The sequence below is a fragment of the Lepidochelys kempii genome, chromosome 2 (genome assembly GCF_965140265.1).
Source record: "Lepidochelys kempii isolate rLepKem1 chromosome 2, rLepKem1.hap2, whole genome shotgun sequence".
NCBI lineage: Eukaryota > Metazoa > Chordata > Testudines > Cheloniidae > Lepidochelys > Lepidochelys kempii.
Genome location: NC_133257.1, coordinates 225,915,418 through 225,929,070, shown reverse-complemented (window position 1 = coordinate 225,929,070; position 13,653 = coordinate 225,915,418). Strand labels below are relative to the sequence as shown.

At 39.4% G+C, this 13,653-nt stretch overlaps 1 protein-coding gene across 5 annotated transcripts in view; it reads left to right on the top strand.

Annotated features, from left to right (window-relative positions):
* Window positions 1–13,653, top strand: part of CDK14 (cyclin dependent kinase 14) — a 501,539-nt gene that overhangs the window by 214,068 nt on the left and 273,818 nt on the right. For all 5 annotated transcript variants that reach the window (XM_073334004.1, XM_073334008.1, XM_073334007.1 and 2 more), the window contains one exon: window positions 12,291–12,385. In XM_073334004.1, coding sequence (XP_073190105.1) covers window positions 12,291–12,385 — 95 coding nt within the window. The remainder of the gene's footprint in view (window positions 1–12,290; window positions 12,386–13,653) is intronic.

The window sequence follows — 13,653 nt, the reverse complement described above, 5'->3', positions numbered from 1 at the left end:
CAGCGTTGTAACTGTAGGGGTCCTGGCCCCAAAAGCAGTTGTGGGGCGGGAGGGTCGCACGGTTACTGCAGGGGTGGTTGTGGTATTGCTACCCTTACTTCTGCACTCTTATTGGAGGCGGCGCTGCCTTCAGAGCTGGGCAGCTGGAGAGTGGCAGTTGCTAGCTGGCATCCCAGTTATGAAGGCAGAGCCGCCGCCAGCAGCAGCGCAGAAGTAAGAGTGGCTGGGTATGGTATGGCCACCCTTACTTCTGCGCTGCTGCCTGCAGAGCTAGGCCCTCAGTCAGCAGCTGCCACTCTCCGGCCACCCAGCTCTGAAGGCAGCGTAGAAGTAAAGGTGGCAATACTGCAACTTCCCTAAACTAACCTTGCGATCCTCCTGCAATTCCCTTTTAGGTCAGGATCTCCAGTTTGAGAAATGCTGGTCTCTCCTCCCCACGCCCCCCTGAATTCTGTATAGTATAGGTTAAAAGCGCACAAAAGACCAGATTTCACCCGGGGGGGGGTGACCGGATTTCACGGTCCGTGATGCATTTTTCATGGCCCTTGTCACGGTTCCTCCCCCACTCTGAACTCTAGGGTACAGATGTGGGGACCTGCATGAAAAACCTCCTAAGCTTATCTTTACCAGCTTAGGTCAAAACTTCCCCAAGGTACAAAATATTACCCCCGTTATCCTTGGACTGGCCGCTACCACCACCAAACTAATACTGGTTACTGGGGAAGAGCTGTTTGGACGCGTCCTTCCCCCCAAAATACTTCCCAAAACCTTGCACCCCACTTCCTGGACAAGGTTTGGTAAAAAGCCTCACCAATTTGCCTAGGTGACTACAGACCCAGACCCTTGGATCTTAAGAATAATGAACAATCCTCCCAACACTTGCACCCCCCCCTTTCCTGGGAAATGTTGGATAAAAAGCCTCACCAATTTGCATAGGTGACCACAGACCCAAACCCTTGGATCTGAGAACAATGAAAAAGCATTCAGTGTTTTACAAGAAGACTTTTAATAAAAAATAGAAGTAAATAGAAATAAAGAAATCCCCCCTGTAAAATCAGGATGGTAGATATCTTACAGGGTAATTAGATTAAAAAACATAGAGAACCCCTCTAGGCAAAACCTTAAGTTACAAAAAAGATACACAGACAGAAGTAGTTATTCTATTCAGCACAATTCTTTTCTCAGCCATTTAAAGAAATCATAATCTAACACATACCTAGCTAGATTACTTACTAAAAGTTCTAAGACTCCATTCCTGGTCTATCCCCGGCCAAGACGACTACAGACAGACACAGACCCTTTGTTTCTCTCCCTCCTCCCAGCTTTTGAAAGTATCTTGTCTCCTCATTGGTCATTTTGGTCAGGTGCCAGCGAGGTTACCTTTAGCTTCTTAACCCTTTACAGGTGAGAGGAGCTTTCCCCTGGCCAGGAGGGATTTCAAAGGGGTTTACCCTTCCCTTTATATTTATGACAGCCCTGAATTCTGTAGGGCACAAGCAATAGCGAACTACATTTTCTATTTACTGAACTAATCTAGAAAAGGAAAATTTTACTCCCGCATGCCTTCATGCTAAGGGCACTAGCCTTCACTGAGTAACTTTTTAATCTTGTTGATGTCCCTGGTAGACTTCCCCCAACTCTTCCCTACTTTCTTATTTGCCTCATTATGTCATAGCTGAAATTAGTTCGTAAGTTCCTTGAGAAAGGGATCTTGCCATTTTATTTTGATTTTGAAGCACCTAGCGCAGTTGGATGATGGAAAAAAATATAATGCATGTCTCCTCATTAGCTGGACAGAAGTTGTTTGTGGAGCCTGAGATTTCCTGGCTTTCCTTCTCTTCTCCCTCCCCCCCAAACCCCCTCCCCTCCCCCCTGCTATAGTAGCAAGTGTTCTACATCAAGGTTCTAGTGCTTTGAAAGTTAATTGCTAATTATTTAAAACTCCACCTGTCGTAAAGCTATTTGTTAGTAAATGTATTACTAATGCTGTAACTATATTTCATTTAAAACACTAACAAATCCTGATCTTTTTGTACTCCTAGTTCATATTATACTTCTTTCAATAGCAAACTAAAACATAGTTTGTCTAATTTTCACTACGTAACTTTAAAAATTTTTAATTGTAGTAAATATTATTGATGGATTTATTTTCTGGTTTGTTTTTTATCACCACTACCTTTCTCTGATCTCTAAATCATTCCACAGGAGACAAAATGATGTCATGTTAGTTGCAGCATTATTTTCCAGCTGTTAGCAAAAAGGCATATTGGACCTCACCCACCCATAAAAATGAAATTGACATGATCCTTGAAAGGTTTCTGTTTCTCTCCCTTCTTAAAAAATAGCAAAACGTATGCCACAAGCCTTTTTTCCTGCAGCCTGATTACATGCTGACACAAATAATATCACAGTGCCTTTTATACAGTACTTTTGCTTGAGGAGATGCCTCAGTAAGAAATATAACAAAGTAATTTTTTTAGGAAAATGTATCTTTATATATAATTCTTAATGTGTAAATAGGACAGTGAAATATGCTTGTAGTTAACTGGGTTTTTGCGAATCTCAGTTATGCCCATTCCTTTCCTGCCAAGACCTCCCTGGATACCTACAGCAAATACAAAAATGTACTTATCTACAAAAAGAAATCCATTAGAGAGAGAGAGAGAGAGAGAGTAGCTAAGTGATCTCTTGTCACAGTTTGACACACCAGGGGCAAAATCCTGACCCCATTGAATTTGATAACAAAATTCCCTTTGACATCAGTGGAGCCAGCTTTTTCTACAAGTTTTTAACCCCATTACTACTTTACTTTATTCTGTCTGTGTGTGTGTATACATACACTACCAACTTATGTATACACATGTATAGATATCTTACACAAAAACTACACTGCAACCTTACTAATGTTTTTAAAGTTAAGGACTCAAAAGTTTAAATATGACAGAATTAAGTTGATCTGTGCAACTCCTCCATATGTTGCCCCACTCTCCCGACATCTGGCTCTTGTCTCTTCTGCATTTGAATCAGGCAGCTTCCTCCTCAGTGAGGCCTGGGCACAGGAGGGAGATCGCTGACCTTACAGGAAGGACAGGTGTCTGGATGAGGCAGAGTAGGCAGCAGCTCAGAGCTGCAATTGCAGGGGAAAGCCCTGCTCAGCCCTGTGCTGGAGCATGTCCATTGCAGACGGAATCTTTGGGGGAATTTAGCTGCTAAAATCTAAGCACTCTTTACTGAACAGGTACAAACTGCAATTTATCAAAGGCTTTCAACTTGGCCAACTTTGGGCAGATTTTCATGTGGTAGCAAAAGGTACGATCATGACACATAGACCAAATTTTGACTTTCCACTCCAAATCATGGTGGTCCTAATGGCATTCAAAGGAAAAGTCACCAGCATTTTGTAACATGGGCAAAACAATGTATTTTTCCCTAACATCATTCTTGGAAATGGCTGAACTGTTTTGGCTGAAATTTCTCCAAAAAAATTCCACTAGGAGGCAGAAAACTTCAAATCCAGACTCCAGCGAGAAACTGCTGAATTGGAATTCATTTGCAAATTGGATACTATTAATTTAGGCTTAAATAGAGACTGGGAGTGGCTAAGTCATTATGCAAGGTAGCCTGTGTCCTCTTGTTTTTTCCTACCCCCCCCCCCCCCCCGATGTTCTGGTTTTACTTGGATTTAAACTTGGAGAGTGGTCAGTTTGGATGAGCTATTACCAGCAGGAGAGTGAGTTTGTGTGTGTATGGGAGTGGGGGGGATGTGAGAAAACCTGGATTTGTGCAGGAAATAGCCCAACTTGATTGTCATGCACACTGTGTAAAGAGCTGTCACTTTGGATGGGCTATCACCAGCAGGAGAGTGAATTTGTGTGGGGGGTGGAGGGTGAGAAAACCTGGATTTGTGCTGGAAATGGCCCATCTGATGATCACTTTAGATAAGCTATTACCAGCAGGACAGTGGGGTGGGAGGAGGTATTGTTTCATATTCTCTGTGTATATATAAAGTCTGCTGCAGTTTCCACGGTATGCATCCGATGAAGTGAGCTGTAGCTCACGAAAGCTTATGCTCAAATAAATTGGTTAGTCTCTAAGGTGCCACAAGTACTCCTTTTCTTTTTGCGAATACAGACTAACACGGCTGTTACTCTGAAAATTCAGCCAAAACAGTTAGTTTGACAAATTTATTAAACAACTGAAAACAGGGTTTTATAATGGTAAGTAAGGCTTGAAATATCTTAAATGGTGCTATCAGCCCCACCTATAAAATAAACACACACACACACAGAGCACTGAAAAGTACTAAAGGTGCTAAACACCTGATGTGTCAAAGTACGACAAGAAATGACATAATTGTTTATTGTCCGCAGTGGAATATTTTTACTTTACATCACTGACCTCTTCTTAAATGCTGAAATAGAATATGGAGACAAGCTATTACTGGTTACGACTAGATAGAGCTGGCAGATAAGATCTTTCTGTTTCATTTTTACTCTTTAATATGTGAATGACATTTCATTCTTTTTTTAACCTTCAGTCTGTACCTGTAGACAATCTGAAAGGACAGCAATTACCATACATAATGAATACAGCTATATAAAAATCCAGCTAATGGCTGAACTTAACTCATTCCAATTAAAATATCAACTATTTTCCGTTTTCCTTGTAATGAAGTTGTATTTTACTGCTTTATACACATTAACTGAGTAGTGCTGTCAACACATTATCCCAGTGTTACAGATGGATAAACTGAGGCACAGAGAGGTTATGACATGCCCAAGATCATAGCACAACAATGGTGAAGTCAAGAGTAAGACCCAAGATTCCCTGACTCCTATTCCAATGCTTTAATCATTAGATATACTCTTTCTTTCCTATTATACATGGTGCCTGTTTTAAGAATACACTGCATTACCAAGTGGACTCAGCACAGAGGGACTTCACACAGATGTGCTTGGTAAAATTATTAAACCACATCTTCATTAAGGAGATTGAGTCTAAACATTACCATGCAGTTAATCACATCTAATGTGATTGTTTTCCTTCAGCAAAATAACTTCTTGTACCCACCAATGAAGCACCAGCAAATACTTTATTCAAAGGCAATTCTGGCCTTCTACTGTCTTGTTACTCCTCTCTGACTCTTTACAGGAAGATTTAAGATGAGGGCCACTTTATACTTGGAAGAGGGAGTCACTAGGATGAATTGTCTCTGCACAAAGCAACCCTAACATTTCCCAGCAGGAAGTTTCCTCACAATTTTAATTTCAAGGAGTAGTAGTAAACTATGGGTCAACAAAGTTGTGTGTTGGTTTTGAAGAACCTTGTTATTTGGGTTTTTTGTTTTCCAGACCAAACCCCTTGTGGGTTCCAGTCTACTCAATCCACCTGAGTTTTATGTGGGGGTGGAGTTTCAGAGCAAAGTTTTTGGTTTTGGCCCATCACTGGTAAAAACACAGTTTGAAGTTCGGATGCAGCTACCTTGTCTTATGGCTTCATTCATTAAATGCTTACATGTCTTTCCATCTTAGTTAAGGTGGTATGATATATACACAAAGTAACACACACACACACACAATTGTTTGTCAAAGCTCTCAAAACACTATTGCCCATGATCTCCAGTACCCATTTTGCATTAAAGGCATAAAATGTACAAGGAACCCTAATCCAACATAGAGATTTCTAGTTTGTGTACTGTAAGTATGCAAATGGAGAAACTTTAGCCCTTTTTCTGAGAGGTGCTTAGTAACAGTGGCTCAGGCATGAGCATTATTGAACGCATTGTAGATTACAGAAAGTAGTGGTTTGTAATCATTTTAACAACTGCTTTATCTCACTGCCTGACTCCCAAGTGAGTCTTTTAATTTCAGGAATTTATCCTGTATTAGAATGAATATAAACATTTAATAGAGAACAAGCAATGCATTCAAACAAATGTAGTAATATTTTAGTCCAAATACTGATTTTTTTTTAAAGACTCATGTGCTACTATGCCTGCTGAAGACTCATTGGGGAAATGAATTAAAAATGCTGCCATCTGTTTACCTTACATTTGATGTGAGGATAAAAATCTTAGTATCAAAGTAATATTACATCATTAGTTTTTCAGAATAAATGCGAAGTATACTGTACATATTGGTATATTCTCTGCTGCTGTTGTGGTTTCTTGAAGTGCTGTTTCAACAATATTTTAGTCCCGTGCTCCCACCCCGTCCCCCATCCCCCAAACATGTTTAGTGTGAAATTGGTAGGTGATGATGACTGGATTTGGTTGACAATCTGTAGAAGAATATTTTGTTCTAGCTGTAACAGCAGGAGCAGCGGCACCTAATTCCTTGTTGAGCTCCAACAGCAACTATATTGGCAGCTTCAAAATTGAATTCAGGTCTGTCACAGAGACCTATGCTGCTGGATCCTCTAGTCTTCCTGCCTTTTAGATGCTACTTGTTTGGTTCCATCTTTGAATTTAGTGGAATTTTTGCAGTTCTATCCTCTTCTGAACAAGAACTTACGCAAAATGCCTTGTGAGATTTCAGCGACAGTTGTTTGTGACCATTTGTTTTGAAAGGAGATGTTTCTAAATGTCTTCATACTCTAGATTGTGCATGCCACTTAAAAAAATAAGGATTTTTTTTGGAGAGCGGCAGAAGAAGGGGGAAATGCAGTCCACTTATTAAATCATACATGTTTAGCCTATGGGTCAAAAAATGTTGTTTTCTTTTGGTATAGTTTTCAAAAACAATAGGCAGAATTTGGCTCCAGGATTGCTTCCATCAGTTACTATCCCCTGGGATAGCGCTTAGAGTGTGCTATAGACTGCCGGGATCCGATTTGGATAAGGATAGAGACCTCTTTAATGGTTTCAATGAAGTAAATACTAATGGGAATTGTGTGATCATGGAAGACTTTAACTTCCCAGATATAGACTGGAGGACAAGTGCTAGTAATAATAATAGGGCTCAGATTTTCCTGCAAGCAATAGCTGATCAATTCCTTCACCAAGTAGTTGCTGAACCAATGAGAGGGGAAGCCATTTTAGATTTGGTTTTGGTGAGTAGTGAGGACCTCATAGAAGAAATGGTTGTAGGGGACAACCTTGGTTGGAGTGATCATGAGCTAATTCAGTTCAAACTAAATGGAAGGATAAACAAAAATAGATCTGTGACTAGGGTTTTTGGTTTCAAAAGGGCTAACTGAAAAAAATTAAGGAAATTAGTTAGGGAAGTGGATTGGACTGAAGAACTTGTGGATCTAAAGGCAGAGGAGGCCTGAAATTACTTCAAGTCAAGGTTGCAGAAACTGTCAGAAGCCTGCATCCCAAGAAAGGGGAAAAAAAATTCATAGGCAGGAGTTGTAGACCAAGCTGGATGAGCAAGCATCTCAGAGAGGTGATTAAGAAAAAGCAGAAAGCCTACAAGGAGTGGAAGATGGGAGGGATCAGCAAGGAAAGCTACCTTATTGAGGTCAAAACATGCAGGGATAAAGTGAGAAAGGCTAAAAGCCATGTAGAGTTGGACCTTGCAAAAGGAATTAAAACCAATAGTAAAAGGTTCTATAGCCAGATAAATAAGAAGAAAACAAAGAAAGAGGAAGTGGGACCGCTAAACACTGAGGATGGAGTGGAGGTCAAGGATAATTTAGGCATGGCCCAATATCGAAACAAATACTTTGCCTCAGTCTTTTGCCTCCACTGCTCCACCTGGAAGGCTATTCCAGAACTTCACGCCTCTGATGGTTAGAAACCTTCGTCTAATTTCAAGTCTAAACTTCCTGATGGCCAGTTTATATCCATTTGTTCTTGTGTCCACATTGGTACAGAGCTTAAATAGTTCCTCTCCCTCCCTGGCAATTATCCCTCTGATATGTTTATAGAGAGTCTTTCATGAGGAGCTTAGGGATAATGGTAGGATAACAAATGTGAATGAGGATATGGAGGTAGATATTACCACATCCAAGGTAGAAGCCAAACTTGAACAGCTTAATGGGACTAAATCGGGGGGCCCAGATAATCTTCATCCAAAAATATTAAAGGAACTGGCACATGAAATTGCAAGCCCATTAGCAAGAATTTTTAATGAATCTGTAAACTCAGGGGTTGTACCCTATGACTGGAGAATTGCTAACATAGTTCCTATTTGTAAGAAAGGAAAAAAAAGCGATCCGGGTAACTACAGGCCTGTTAGTTTGACATTGGTAGTATGCAAGATCTTGGAAAAAATTTTAAAGGAGAAAGTAGTTAAGGACATTGAGGTCAATGATAAATGGGACAAAATACAACATGGTTTTACAAAAAGGAGCTTGTGCCAAACCAACCTGATCTCCTTCTTTGAGAAAGTAATCGATTATTTTTAGACAAAGTAAATGCAGTGGATCTAATTTACCTAGATTTCAGTAAGGTATTTGATACGGTTCCACATGGGGAATTATTAGCTAAATTGGAAAAGATGGTGATCAATATGAAAACTGAAAGGTGGATAAGGAACTGGTTAAAGGGGAGATTACAACGGATCATACTGAAAGGTGAACTGTCAGGCTGGAAGGAGGTTACTAGTGGAGTTCCTCAGGGATCGGTTTTGGGACCAATCTTTTTAATACTGACCTTGACAAAAAAAAGTGGGAATGTGCTAATAAAGTTTGTGGATGACACAAAGCTGGGATGTATTGCCAATACAGAGAGGGACCGGGTTATCATACAGGAAGATCTAGATGACCTTGTAAACTGGAGTAATAGTAATAGGATGAAATTTAATAGTGAAAAGTTCAAGGTCATGCATTTAGGGATTAATAAAAAGAATTTTTATTCTAAACTGGGGATACATCAATTAGAAGTAACAGAGGAGGAGAAGGACCTCGGAGTATTGGTTGATCACAGGATGACTATGAGCCACCAATGTGATATGGCCGTGAAAAAAGCTAATGCGGTCTTGGGATGCATCAGGTGAGGTATTTCCAGTAGAGATAATGAGGTGTTAGTACCGTTATACAAGGCACTGTTGAGACTTCATCTGGAATATTGTCTCCCCCATAATGTGTCTCCCATGTTTAAGAAAGATGAATTCAAACTGGAACAGGTACAGAGAAGGGCTACTAGGATGATCCGAGGAATGGAAAACCTGTCTTATGAAAGGAGACTCAAAAAGCTTAGCTTGTTTAGCCTGACCAAAAGAAGGCTGAGGGGAGGTATGATTGCTCTCTATAAACATATCAGAGGGATAATTGCCAGGGAGGGAGAGGAACTATTTAAGCTCTGTACCAATGTGGACACAAGAACAAATGGATATAAACTGGCCATCAGGAAGTTTAGACTTGAAATTAGACGAAGGTTTCTAACCATCAGAGGCGTGAAGTTCTGGAATAGCCTTCCAGGTGGAGCAGTGGAGGCAAAAGACACATCTGGCTTCAAGACTGGTAAGTTTATGGAGGGGATGGTATGATGGGATAGCCTAATTTTGGCAATTAATTGATCTTTGATTCTTAGCAGTAAATATGCCCAATGGCCTGGGATGGGATACTAGGGTGGGATCTGAGTTACTACAGAGAATTCTTTCCTGAGTGTCTGGCTGGTGAGTCTTGCCCACATGCTCAGGGTTTAGCTGATCTCCATATTTGGGGTCGGGAAAGAATTTTCCTCCAGGGCAGATTGGCAGAAGTCCTGGGGTTTTTTTGCCTTCCTCTGCAGCGTGGGGCATTGGTCACTTGCTGGAGGATTCTCTGCACCTTGAAGTCTTTAAACCACGAGTTGAGGAAATCAGTAGCTCAGACATAGGTCAGGGGTTTGTTACAGGAGTGGGTGGGTGAGATTCTGTGGCCTGTGTTGTGCAGGAGGTCAGACTAGACGATCATAATGGTCCCTTCTGACCTTAAAGTCTGAGTCTATGAGAGAATTAGCTATTACAGATGATAAACGAGAGGTAGGAGTAAGGGGGAATGTGTAGGAGGAGCGACTGAACAAAAACCTGAGGGTGTGTTGCTTGCAATGTACTGTTTAAGCTTTAATGACCCATTTACAGTTTTTAACAATGAAGTAATAGCCATCTAGAGGAGGTAGCCTGAACAGTGAAGACTGAAAGAGGTCATAAATACTATTTCAGGATGTAGCTCTACTAAGCTTGTGTCAGGATATTTTTAATGCTTCCCTCTCAATGGGAGAGTGTGGAGTGGTGAGTTGAACATTCCTGATATCAAGCAGTAGTAAAAGCTACAGGAACTGGGGGGACTAAAGAAGAGGAAATCTCAGCCAGGATCCTTTGTGGCATTCTCCCAACTGTTCTATCAAGAGAAGGGGTTTGCCTTACCTTTGGCCAATGAGCCTGGGATCCAGCCTTCAAGTTCCTGTAGGAGTCACTTGAGGCCAAAGTCATCTATGTGGAACACTGGCTATGGATCCCTGGTGTGTCCCTGTTCCATCATCCTCCACCTCCCCACAGCATAGCTCCAGTAGGGGGTGCTAGCAGGGACTGCCAAACAAGAATCCTTAAATGGAGTGGGGGCGAGTTGCACGTTGCAATGGAGTTGTTGCCCAGAGCTGTATTACATTTTCAGGGTAATCCCTAGAGGACCAGTTTGGGAGACAATGTGTGCCTGCCTCCACCCAAAGCAGGGCTGTCCATTCCTGATCTCCTTGGTGAGTCCCAACCCATCAGAGTACACTCTACTCTGTGCCATGGAAGTGTCTGAGCCTCTTCTGTGCATGGGAAGGAGGGATACCCACATGCAGATAATGTTGGTACAATCTGGTGCTTCATTATTTTCCAAAACAACAGGGAAGAGGAAAAATTAAAGTCACGGTAAATGACTACCGAGACATACTATATATTTCTGTGTAGTTATGTGTATAATACACTCCATGATGATGTCTGGAATGAATCCTTCTCAGATGTATGCATGACAAGTCACCAATGGCATGTTGATATTGGTAACAACACATGGCTTGTCATATCATATTCCTTAACTATGGCATATCTTGTGGAACATTAAATATACATGTAAATTTATGCATTGCGAAGCAAGCATTAAATATGCATTGCAGTGCAAAAGAAAATTTTTTGGGGGAAGGCGGAATCTTCTGCAGATTCAGTAGATAAAGATTTCTGTCACTATTCTAAAACGCTGATGTTAATAAGAAATATGAGTTGATAACATTTATAAAAAATATGAAAACACTGCTTAACTTATTTTTCTATTATCACTGACTAATACAAATAGTTAATTCCCTCAAATCTGAACGTGAATGGGGGGAAGTTATCAAAGTGCTATGTACAGAATATGTGATTGCCTTTAATTAGAAAGCTCCTTTTGTGTTTTGCCTATGAAAGGGAAATGTCATTTTGAAAAATGTTCAGATCTTATCCGAGATAGATATTATGATTTTAGATTATAAAATCAACATACACATTTGATAGGCCAGAAGATAATGGTTTGATTCACTCAGTAGAGACCACTCAAGTGAAACCCCTGCTATTTCTGCCTTAGAGCAGGGTTCAGTTTGACTGGCAAAATGGAGAAGACAACATTGAGAGGAGGACAGCTTTATCCTCATTAGAGCTGTGAGAACAAATGATTTTTCAGTTCACTGGCTGTAATGAAAAACTGAGCGGGGGATGTCATTTTGGATACACCTGAGATGAAAAAAAAAATCGTATTTTTCAGCAAACCAAAAAGTAAAAAAAAAACCACTTTGAGCTGAACAAAACATTTTGCTTTACTTATGAACACTTTTTTATAAATAAAATTGAAGTATATTTCAAAACAAAGTCATTCAAATTGAAAAATTTAACCCCCCTAAAAATGCAGGTTTGGGTCAAAGAAGACATTTCACAAATTTGTGTCAAATATACTGAATTGTTTTCATTTAATAAAAAAAAACAACCCTTAAAAATCTAGATAAAAACTGGAACATTTCACTTAAACATTTTCAAATTGAACTGTTTTGTTTTTGTCCAGATTTATTTTTAGGTTTTTTTTTGTTTTAATTACCAAAACAATTCAGTGAATTTGACATAAATTTGTGAAATATTTTGGTTGATTCAAATCTGTTGTTTTTGCGTGAAAAGTTTTGGCCAAAAATTTTGCCTAACCCTAATCTTGAGACATGTGGAAGGATATAACTGAGGGCATTTTAGAACCTCTCAGGACCAAGCCATTGATGGCCAGCCAGCGAATGAAATCTGTAGAGTGACTGATTACCATTCTAATTATTTTAAAAACAAACGGGCTAATCCTTCACTAGAAAATATTTATTTCTGGTGGAAGTAACATGTTCTTTATAATGTGTATGTTTTCCTTTGCAGCTTCTCTTTTGAAAGGATTGAAACATGCTAACATTGTGCTACTTCATGACATCATTCACACCAAGGAGACATTGACACTTGTGTTTGAATATGTGGTAAGTAAAATTAATTTAACATGATAGGTAAGCTTGGGAGAGTTTAATTTTTGTTGGTAAATGTTGATTTTACCATACATACACAAAGTGACAAAAATGATTCCATCTATGATTATTGAAATGTTTACAGATAGGCAACATAAGAAAAATGCTGCTTGAGAACTTCAGAGTTTGATTTAAGGATATTTAGTTTGTATATTTTGATATGGGATTTTGAATATTTGTTTTTATGATTATAAGTTATAATATTTTGAATCTCAGTATGTACTGTCGAGAAATAATTGTCTGACCTCCCTCTTACAGCCAGCAACTGTGAAAATTTAAATTGATCAAAATAAAAAAAAGTACTTTAAAAGAAATGTTGTTATCCATTGAAATTATGAAAAAATAAAAATGGAATTCTGCCAAGCCTAGTTTTAGGGAATGATCCAAAGCCCATTGAAGTAAATGGAAAAACTCTCATTAACTTCAGTGGGATTTGGAACAGGCACATGATAACCCATTGCTCTCTCTGTAAGAGTGAATATTATAAAAGGAGCTGTTTTGTAATGGAATATCTTGAAACTGGAAAGCTTGCTACAATAGCCCTGTCTCTGAGGCGGTTAAGTGGCTGTAAGAACACTTCCGGTCACTGTAATGTTAAAATGACTTTTCAGCTGGTTTATTTAACATGTGTCCTGGGCCTGGCCTATTTGTGAGAACATTTTCTTTAGTGTCAGGATAGATGGTAATTAAAAAATAGGTAAGGAGAGCAAATAGGATTAAAATGCTCTACAGGTAATATCTATGAGTGTGACAACTGAAAATGACTTTTGTTGTGCATGGTTTCTGAAAGGACCTTCTTTAGTAAGCAATGTCAGTAAGGAAACTCTGATGCATACAATTTAGGCTTCATAGATTTATTTTTCCCCCGACTGATGTTTCAGCTATTAATTAAAACTTCATTTGCATAGTACACAGTGTAACGATCTAATTGTGTTCAGAGTATTACTTTCCCAAATCTTGGGCTTGAACTCCTAATTAATCTTTCTACATTTTCCTAAGACAGACATATGGTACCGGTGTAGAACTACTTCAGCATTTAGCTGTGGAATCATGCAATGTACCATCATAATTAACCTCCCAGTTTTCACAGATGGATCTAAGAACATGTAATTTATACGAAACAAATGAGTCTAGAGGAGATTTGGCTTTAATAGAATATCTGTCATTGTACTGTAGCCAATAAGGCTCTGCATTTTTTGCGTTATTAGTTTGGTTTTTTAAAC